General features: G+C 36.9%; 1 protein-coding gene across 1 annotated transcript; it reads left to right on the forward strand.

Moving 5' to 3' along the window:
* The first annotated feature begins 692 nt into the window (after positions 1-692).
* On the forward strand, positions 693-9,733 carry xpnpep2 (X-prolyl aminopeptidase (aminopeptidase P) 2, membrane-bound). Its single transcript, XM_079479311.1, has 21 exons — positions 693-834; positions 1,328-1,395; positions 1,792-1,902; positions 2,001-2,064; positions 2,191-2,295; positions 2,487-2,573; positions 3,074-3,217; positions 3,469-3,570; positions 3,662-3,743; positions 4,364-4,565; positions 5,674-5,763; positions 6,225-6,334; positions 6,590-6,667; positions 6,764-6,835; positions 6,942-7,002; positions 7,102-7,171; positions 7,376-7,480; positions 7,616-7,675; positions 8,159-8,235; positions 8,346-8,435; positions 8,632-9,733. Exons 1-21 carry the CDS (start codon positions 786-788, stop codon positions 8,827-8,829), a joined length of 2,025 nt encoding a protein of 674 aa, XP_079335437.1. The 5' UTR covers positions 693-785; the 3' UTR covers positions 8,830-9,733.
* Positions 9,734-10,143: the final 410 nt, after the last annotated feature.

The following is a 10,143-nucleotide window of genomic DNA, read 5'->3' on the forward strand; positions in this document are numbered from 1 at the left end:
TCTGACTGTAATTATCAGCGTCTAGACAATCAGTCTCATAATCATCCAGCACGATGCACTTGCTCATTTATATAAGCTGTGCATTGTTTATCACAAACATTTTCTTGAAATCAGGTTTTTAAGTCAAGATAACTGTCATAGTTTAATAAAACGTCATGTCATTCTGAACTTGAAAATCTTCTTCTGTGGAGCGCAGATGTTGACATCAAAACTCATGCAATGTGGTTTGATGCAACATATTGACAAAATTCTACCCAAATGCAAATGAGGTTTGAGATCTCCAGTTGAGTGCCACATGGTACAGCGGGATTTCATAAACATTGTTTTTACTTGCAAAATTTCCTCCTCGACTCGTTGGAGATTCCAGTCAGGTATTGAAAAACCGAGCAATTGTGTTTACTCAGGGTATGTTGGCAGAAAAGAGAAGTATACAATTTGGGAACATGTCAGTCGACATAAAGTAACAGGAGACAGAGGCTATAATTTACTATGTGACCTGCTTCGCTATGCCTGGCTATGTGTGCTGTACCAGGGCATAGAGAGCGACAGCATGTTTTTATTACCGGAATAAAGATTAGAGGCGCAGCCAAAGTTCCTCCCCGTCGGCTATTGCACATGATTCTGATCAGAATCCGAGTCATGATAATGCATATCATTTCAGATACACACCCTCACACACACACACACACACACACACACGTACACACACATACTTACAAGACAGAGACACCCGTGCCCCGCTGTCACACTCTGTGTGTGGATTTGCTTGGAGCAGATGGTCTAAAATGAGTTCCTCAGGCTGGATACTGGCTGTGTGTCTTGTGGTTCTTGAAGGTAAAAAAGTCATGTGTTCTGAATTCCTCTCGTTGCAAGCGAATGAGATAACCATGTGCTGTATGACTGAAGTTTTCATTCAAGGCAACATTCAAATTCACCATCTGTTGTTGTGCCTTGTGTTGGTTTATTAAAAGAAATATATTTGCATGCCATTAGGCTGAAGATGAATTCGGTGGCAGGATGCACATTTGGAATTTCTCTGTTCATTTACTAATTTAAGGCTTTTTTTGTTTACTGTTTAATTTAACAGAATGCGTTTAAAGTTATTTCATTTAAAGTGCGATGATATTCAATACGTCTGTTTTGTTGTTCACATGGTGTCTTGGATTTTATGGTTAGTTTCATTTGGAAAGCTTCAATCACTAATGCGTGATCTTAGTTTATAAAGGCAGACGTTTAGCCAAGAATGTTCACCTTTGATCTCCAAATGTGCTGCCACTAAGTTTTAAGCAGTTATACTTTATGTGTGTCTTGTTGTGTATCAACACAGTGAGTATTCATCCAGTGTGGGCTGAAGAAGGACCAGGAAGCGAGAGGAACTGTTCTGCAATTCCTCCGGTACTGTGTTTTACATAGTATCACTTTCTTTTTGCTTCTGTTTATGTTTTCTTCCATACAACTGAGCCAGCCACCCACTGCTAGAAACTAATAACGCTGTCTTCAGCGCACAGGCCCAATCTGACCTCTCTTATCTCAGGGAAGTGAGGAACGTTAGTGGGAACGTTTCTTATTCTGTGGCAGAGAGAACATTTTTCTTTACCCATTATTGTTATTATATTATTATGCTTTGTATTCTAAAGTGGTTTAGAACTTACTTTTTTTATAGAAATTGAATTATTGAACTTAAAAACAGTACAATATTAAGTTGAGGTGACTTGTATAGTCAATGTGTTTAAAAACTTGGAAGGAAGGAAAATCTTTTAGTGTTAAAATGTTTAATTTGTGTTTTTGCAGTATCTGCCACCAACAGCTGTAAACACAACTCTCAGACTTCATCATCTTAGAGCAGCTATGACCCCCATGAATATCTCAGCGTACATCATCCCAGCGACAGATGCTCATCTGGTAAAACCAGTTATTTTATTGATCTATTATCTTCACTTCTCTTCTTTGTCAATCTTTGAATTAACTTACTGGTACCGATTAACTGGTTCCATTGGCAGAGTGAGTATATCGCCCCTAGAGATGCAAGGTTGGCATGGATGTCTGGTTTCACTGGCTCTGCAGGTGTGTTTTACAGCCAACCAATTATATTATTACTGCATTTCAGTCACATAATATCTGTCACATATTTGCTCCATGAGAAATGGCTCTTGAGTAATAAGTGATGATGGTCTGTATCTTTCATAAAAGGCACAGCAGTTGTTACTCAAAACAAGGCAGTTTTGTGGACTGACAGCCGCTACTGGATACAAGCAGAGAGACAAATGGACTGTAACTGGGAGCTTGAGCGAGACGGTGAGGACATCAAATAAATAAATCTACCAGAAAAACAAATCAAATTAAACGTGCAGGAGTACAAAGACCTTGAGGCATTCCTAGGATATTAAAATGTTGTTGCTCACTGTGGAGAATAATTTATTGTTTTATGCAAAACTGGCATTCACAATAACTGTTTAACACTTTGCTGGTTTAACTCTGGATCATAGTTTCCATTCGCAGTATAACCAACTGGCTGATAAAGGAGATTGCTGAAGGAGATCCGGTGGGCTTTGACCCATTTCTCTTCTCTGTCGGTGAGCAAACACCTCCTATAAAAAAACTTTTTCTTTTCGATTAGTTTAAAAGGTCAAGTGTGTCATTTTGCTTTCATGGTAAATACTTTATCCAAAATCCAAATCAAGGTTATTACAGTTTACTAAAACTATCTAAACATTTCTGAAATCAAATTAAATATTGGCCTAAATGTTATTTTTAAAACTTAAGCGAGAAAAGTTGCCTCGGGAATAAAATGAAATAAGTTGAGTGTAAAATTAAATTGATAATAAATAACTGAAAACAGTAATATTGTATAGCAAAATAAAAATAAACAAATAAATAATAAAATGACGAAAGTACAAAACGAAATTGCTGAAAGTACATTACACGCTTAACTTTAAAATACCCTCTTATTCAAAATAATAATAAAAAAATAAAAATAAATTAAAACCAAACTATGATAACACTGAATGAAGTCTTTTTAGGACTTGTGTGGGTTCATTTCCTAAAATGTCTTTATTTTATTTTGTCTTTCCAGACACATTTAACAGCTACAACGCAAACTTGGCTCCAGCGGACCGGATCCTGAAGTCCATCCCTAATAACCTGGTTGATCAAATCTGGACAGATCGACCTCCACTGCCTGCTGACAAGCCCACTCGCTTACCTGACAGTGTTATTGGTATGAGTGTGTCTTATCAGCATTACTTTACTGATATGTACCAGTAAGTTGGACAGAGACCATAAGATGATGACAAATAGAGCAATAAAATTCTTGTTTAATCTTTAGAGACCAGATATAACCTACAGTAAAGGCAGTATAGGCAGAGCTCTTAATATGTGGTGTAACTCTTGTTTAAGAGGAAGTTAATGGAGCATTATTAAAGTAATGGAGTCACAGGATGATGAGTGTGCGTGCGTCTGTTTGTCCAGAGAGAACCTGGCCGATGAAGGTTGAGCAGATACGTGCCCAAATAAGCACCAATCCATACAAGCCCACCGCTGTGCTGCTGTCTGCACTGGACGAGACTGCATGTACGAACCCCGCAGCACAAAACTATTTCCTAACATTAACTGAGTTTTAGTTTGCTCGATCAAAACATTTGAGCTTGTTTTTATGCTTCAGGGCTGTTTAATCTGCGAGGCAACGACGTCCCTTATAATCCATTCTTCTACTCCTACACTCTGCTGTCAATGGATGAGATATGGCAAGTGCTTACATTCCTTTGTTTCTAGGGGGTATTTTTTGTCTGAACAAAATCCAATGCAACTTCCAATGTACATTTTGTCAGTATAGCTGTGTCCAAAATTGTATAATGTGACACTACTGAATTTGAGTACCTACCTATTGGCCATTATAACAGTACATTCCATCTAGTATCATTTGGAGAAGAATGAATACATTGCTGCATCCGCCATGTTTTGTTGTGTTGTGACCCGTATCCTCTTTGACCTATGACATAATAACGTAGGCGTTGGTACGTCGTAAAAACATAATTAATTGATTTATTGTTACTTACATCTAAAAAGGACATTAAGGGATTTCTCGCCTGCGTTTTTTTGCATGAGGTTTCGGACATACTATTCATAACTCTACTCAATACTGATTTTTCGCCTATGGAAGCAAGCGACTTTTGGACGAGTATCCTGGCAATCAAACCTCTATCTTTTAAACTGCTATAACAAATGGACACAGAAGTTATAGTCATAATTATTGTCAAAACATAATTTTTACGACTGTGTGGTAAATGACCCTAAAGTCTACTTTGTACAACCAGCACTTTACTTAGTTTGGTTTGCACGATAACTAACTTCCCTCTGTTTCTAGGCTATTTGTACACACTGAACGAATCACAGAAGAGTTGAAGGTCTACCTGAACTCATCATGTTACACACCGTACTGTGTGCAGCTGATCGAGTACAGCTATGTGCGTACATACCTGGGCAACTATCTAATCAGACCGGGAGTGAGGGTGTGGGTGGGCACAGAGTATACCAACCAGGCCCTGTATGAGCTCATCACTCCTGAGGTGAGATTAAAACTATACACGATTTCATCGGATGCACATGGCCCGAAGTTAAAGTCCCTGTGCGGGTTTTTTTTTACTGCGAATTGATTGGATGTGTAAAAACAGCTGTTGCATTGATTTTGAAAGGAAACTGGCAGCAGACTGACAATTGAAGGGGAGGAGTTAACGGATGCTCGGGCCAAGCCGTCTCATTTTTGTCATTTGAGATGGAAAGTCATTTCAGGGCGGAAGTGCATTTTCAGATTTTAACTGAAGATTATGAGGGTACATGCATTTTAAAAAGAAAATGACTACATTGATACGCTATTTAATATAAACACTGCAATTTTTGGGGGGAAAAATAAGAATTGTAATTTTTTATTTCACTGAGACATTAACTATTTATCTTTAATTGTATAATAATTGTATTAAATAAACAATTTGTTAAATTCTATTGTATAATAATTGTATTTAAATAGCAATTTGTTAAATGGGTAATGTAACCTGTTGCTTTCAAGTTTAGCCGGTTCTTCTACTGGTAACCCCAAATAATACTGCCTTGACAAACTTTTAACTTGCAAGCTAATGTAATTTACTTGTTTTTAATTTCCTTGTTATCAAAAATAATCTACAGTGATTCTACTCTGTGGCGATGTGTAACGGAAGTTAAGTTTGAGACACAAAAGCGTCTATGCGCAGTAACGTTTATGTTGTTGTTTTAAAAACATAAATAGGTTAGAGCTGGTTGAATGTCTGTGATAGCTGTAAATAATTGAAAACAAATCAACAAAAGAAATATAGGCTGGTGTATTAGAGCATTGCTTTCTGAAGGGTCCTGAAACTAGTTTTTTAATGCAAGTAGTGTGAGACATATCGAGTAGCCCCTCATCTTCCGCTTTATAGAAACTAAGTAGAGACAGCAGATACCAAGCGGGACAGCTGTGTAAAATATCCTAATATTTTCTGCTTAATATCGATTATTATCGTTCAATGATTTTAATTGTTGTATTTAAATAATAATTTTGGTATAAAAAATGACAATTGATTTATTTGCTTAAGAAGCCCACGGTATAATGTAGGTTTGGTCAATATTTGATCCACTTCTCTTAATCTCTTAATTTATTTTAAGGAGAAACTCCTGACCAGCACCTACTCTCCTGTGCTGACCACGAAAGCGGCGAAGGACTCAACAGAGCAGCGTATTCTCAAAGAGGCTCATGTAAGAGGACAGGCACAAGTCATAAACCTGATAGATGCCGTTTATGAATGTTCTATTATCATAATTTCTATATTGAGGGGCTCTTTATCACACCATAAAGCCATGTCTGGAGATCAGACAGACTCCATTCATTCCATTTGCTGTAAGCAAACAAGTGTACTGTATTTTCCGTTATCTTAAAACCTTTGTCAAACAAACAGGATGTTATTGACAATGTTCTAGATATATGGCTTGTTTTCAGCTTTCCACTCTCAAACTTTCAGAAATAGAATTGTTTTGTTTACTATACATAAACTGCTTGATAACATGCCGTCGCAGATATCTTTGTTTTAGTGTTTTATGAGCAAGACCACAGTTGACTGCACCTGTTTCAAACCCCTTTCTGACATCTGTCTGGTCTCGACTCAGTGGTTTTGCTATTATCAGCTGTGGTGAGTGAACATCTCCTCTGGTGCCCACAGGTGAGGGATGCAGTCGCAGTCATCCAGCTCCTCGTGTGGCTTGAGAAGAAAGTTCCAGAAGGAACAGAGACTGAGATTACAGCAGCACATTTTGTCGATGAGTGTCGCAGGTAGTGGGAAAGCTGAGCATAACCCTGATGTTTCCTAAAAACACATGCTTTTTGTTGCTTCAGCATTAGTTGTCTAAGCTTGAATTGTAGATTTAATGTCATTTCAATAAGCAGGTTATGTTTCTGTACTGTATCAACAAGGGATGTTAGTCAAGGAATACGTATGTCCTGCTTGTGAGAATCATTGTGTGCAGTAATAGAGACGCACACAGTATTTTATGTTGACACGCACACACACTTTCTGTGTCCTGGCAGCAAGCAGAAGAATAGCAGAGGACCAAGTTTTGAGACCATTTCTGCAAGCGGACCAAATGCTGCTCTTGCCCACTACAGGTATTGCATACATGGCACCTTACATGTTCACCAAACGACTAGCTTATGCACTTTCAGTCCTTGTTTATGTTGGATGACTATACCAATATACTTTAGTCCGACCAAGGAAACTGCACGAAAGCTGACAGTGGATGAGATGTATCTTGTTGATTCTGGAGGACAGTATCTGTGAGTTTCAATATCACTCAAACATTTGTGTAATTCTTTGTGCAAAAATAAGGATATAACAAAACAAAATGTACATTTCGGATTGAGCGGACATTTTGTCTCACAGTGATGGCACTACAGATATCACACGTACCGTACACTGGGGTGTACCCACCAATTTTCAAAAGGTACTAAACAGCAGGAGGGGAATGCAAAAAAAATTGCCTCCTTAACTTTAGACACCTGAAAATAAAATTAAAGAAATATATTTTACTCTGTCTGTAAAGGAGGCCTACACAAGGGTGCTAATGGGAAATATTGACATTTCAAGGACCATCTTTCCTCCAGGAACTAGAGGTGAGGATATTTTAATCTTTAGTCACAATCTTTCTTCAAGAAAACTCTTAAAACAAACACACATACACTCACAACAATGGCATTGTTTTTCCACAAGGGGGGCCCATGACTTTTCTATGCCATGGCATCTCTTTCGCCATGTAATATTTTATCCTGAATTTTCTTCCACAGTCAGAATGTATTTTTTTATCATTTGCACCATAGGTGTGAACATAGAGATGCTGGGACGCAGGGCGCTGTGGGAAATTGGTTTGAATTATGGTCATGGGACAGGTCATGGTGTGGGAAACTACTTTGGCGTTCATGAATGTAAGACTCATACTCAAACATATTTATCTGTAATGTCATTACTAGTGCTATAGACCTGATCTAGTGTGACCATTGAGACTTCATGTCTTGAAGTGACCATTGTACTGTATATTTGTTTCTGGTTTGTACTGGTAGGGCCTGTGGGTTTTCAGTCCAATAATATTGCATTTCAAGAGGGCATGTTTACATCAATAGGTAACTTAAGTTTGTTATAATTGCCACTGTGATCATAAATTTCAGTCATTTAAGGAACAGTACACCCAAAAATGAAAATGCTCTCTTCATTTACACGCCCTTAAGTTGTTCCACATCTGTATCAATTTCTTTGTTCTGATGAACATAGAGAAAGATATTTGGAAGGATGCTTGTTACCAAACCATTGACATTAGTAAAAAAATATCTTTATGTTAATCTCTATGTTCTGTTGAACACAAAAGAAGACATTTTAAAGAATGTAGGAAAGCAAACAGTTCTGGGGCACTTTTGACAACCATTGTCATTTTACCATGCTGGCCAAGAACTGTTTGGTTAAAAGCATCCTTCCAAATATCTTTCTCTGTGTTCATCAGAACAAATAAATCTATGCAGAACTCAAGGGTGAGTAAATGATGATAGAATTAAAAGTTTTGAGTGAACTGTCCCTTCAAGTGAGTCTAAAACAAATAACTTTTCCTCTAGAACCTGGTTATTATAAGGAGAATGACTTTGGGATACGAATAGAGGACATTGCTCTCACTGTTCCAGTAACAACAAAGGTGAAGTATGACATTAGGTGTAGACAAGTTAATGTTATTATTAATATGTGCAAAACTGCAGAAGTTTGCTTTTGTTTTTAATTCTTTTTTTCTCTGCGTTGACCGTTTAGCATGGAAATAATTACCTGACATTTGAATCAGTCTCGCTGGTTCCTTATGACAGAAACCTAATAAACACAACTCTTCTGAGCCCTGAGCAGGTAAAATATTGCAAAACATTCATCACAAATTGGATAAATGTGCAAACTTTTTGGCAGAATTAGAGAGCGAAAATTGGGACAATCTGTGTGCTTTATGGAAGCCTATTGTTTCTTTTGAAAGTCCCCACAGTTGACACACTAAACACTGAACAAACTCATTTAATGCAAAAAAAGTTTTCATTTTGTTTTGTTGTAGCTCCATTGGATAAACACATACTATGAGACCATCCGGCATGTGGTGGGTCCTGAACTGGATAGACAAGGACTGAAGGAGGAGTATGACTGGATGATAGAGCATACAACACCTTTCCTTTTAGCTGGAGCTTCAGCTATCTGCTCATTTACACTGCTAGTTACAGCGCTGTTCCCTGCCTTACTTCATCATCTGCTTTAGCTTAAACACTGCACAATGCTCTGTCCTGCTCTGTTCCTACTGTGTGCAGGATCAACTCACTGAAGTTACATACAGAGAAGCTCCAATGCTTAATTTTGTATTTTCTTCTCCACATTTCTTGTTTTATCAACAAATTGTTTCAACCTATGGATTTAGACCTCATTCGAATCTAGTTTACAATCACAATTTTGACCTAAGTTTTAACTTTTGTTAGCATTGTATAGTATATTTTATGATATACGGTATAGGTTAATCGACAATTTAATTAATCGATATGATATGATATGATATGATATGATATGATATGATATGATATGTTATGATATGATATGATATGATATGATATGATATGATATGATATGATATGATCAGTTGCTTAAATATAATTTATTAAAAGACAATTTAAAAACTGCAGTATTCCTCTTAAGTAGATTTTTTTTACTGCTTATACTGTGATTACTGATGTAACTATTTAATTGAAAGAAAAATTAATTTAGATGGCGGTAAATATTAAATATCAAATTACAGAAAAGACTGTAAATTTACAAATACGTGTATTTTAGATTAGATTCAACTTTATTGTCATTACACATATACAAGTACAGTGTAACGATATGTAGTTTTTTTCTTTTAAGAAGAGAAATAACCAATATATTACTGAATTTTTCTGTCGCCCTAGCTGAAAACATTTTTTACAGACATTTTTAACAGTGTACACTTGTTATAACATCTTACGTTTCTTGGCCTCACCTTGATACTTGATTTTGTTGATTTGTTGACTGCTAAGGTATTTGACAACATTCCCATACTGTACAATATAACAACATCTGGTTTACAATCATGGATTTTTACAGAGAACCATATCTGTCTGCTTGCAGTTACTAAACAATACATGCACACTTGGGATATTGTCAGCAGTGATTTGTTCATATCTTATTTTCCATTAACCTCATAGCAAAAATAATGTGTTACTTTTGAACAATCATCTAAAAGAAGAACGCACATGTTTGTACAGAATTTACAAACAAGTGTTACATTTGTGAATTTTCAGATAATGTACTCTCACAGTGAGATATCACATCAAAACAGTTGTTTCTGAGAAAAAAATCCCCTTTAATTGTCACAGGCCTGAAGTGAAGTGATCAGTAGACTGCAGCATGTGAACATCTCATGCCTGCAGAGGTGCTGTTGCTTAGCAACAGTTCCGTCAGAACCGCAATAAGGTGTAAGTGTGGTTTCAGAGACGTCCGCTCACTCTCTCTATCTGCACACTTGTGTTTGCCAGTTGTTTTGTTCAAAACAACTTTCAGCATG

This window comes from Barbatula barbatula (genome assembly GCF_947034865.1).
Source record: "Barbatula barbatula genome assembly, chromosome: 18".
Lineage (NCBI taxonomy): Eukaryota > Metazoa > Chordata > Actinopteri > Cypriniformes > Nemacheilidae > Barbatula > Barbatula barbatula.

Bases quoted from the DNA above. Each gene is read 5' to 3' on its own strand.
- xpnpep2 (XM_079479311.1), top strand. From the start codon at position 786: ATGAGTTCCTCAGGCTGGATACTGGCTGTGTGTCTTGTGGTTCTTGAA. The intron at 4,566-5,673 runs GTGAGATTAAAA...ATTTATTTTAAG, and splicing joins ATGAGCTCATCACTCCTGAG to GAGAAACTCCTGACCAGCAC. The intron at 7,676-8,158 runs GTAACTTAAGTT...CTTTTCCTCTAG, and splicing joins GGGCATGTTTACATCAATAG to AACCTGGTTATTATAAGGAG.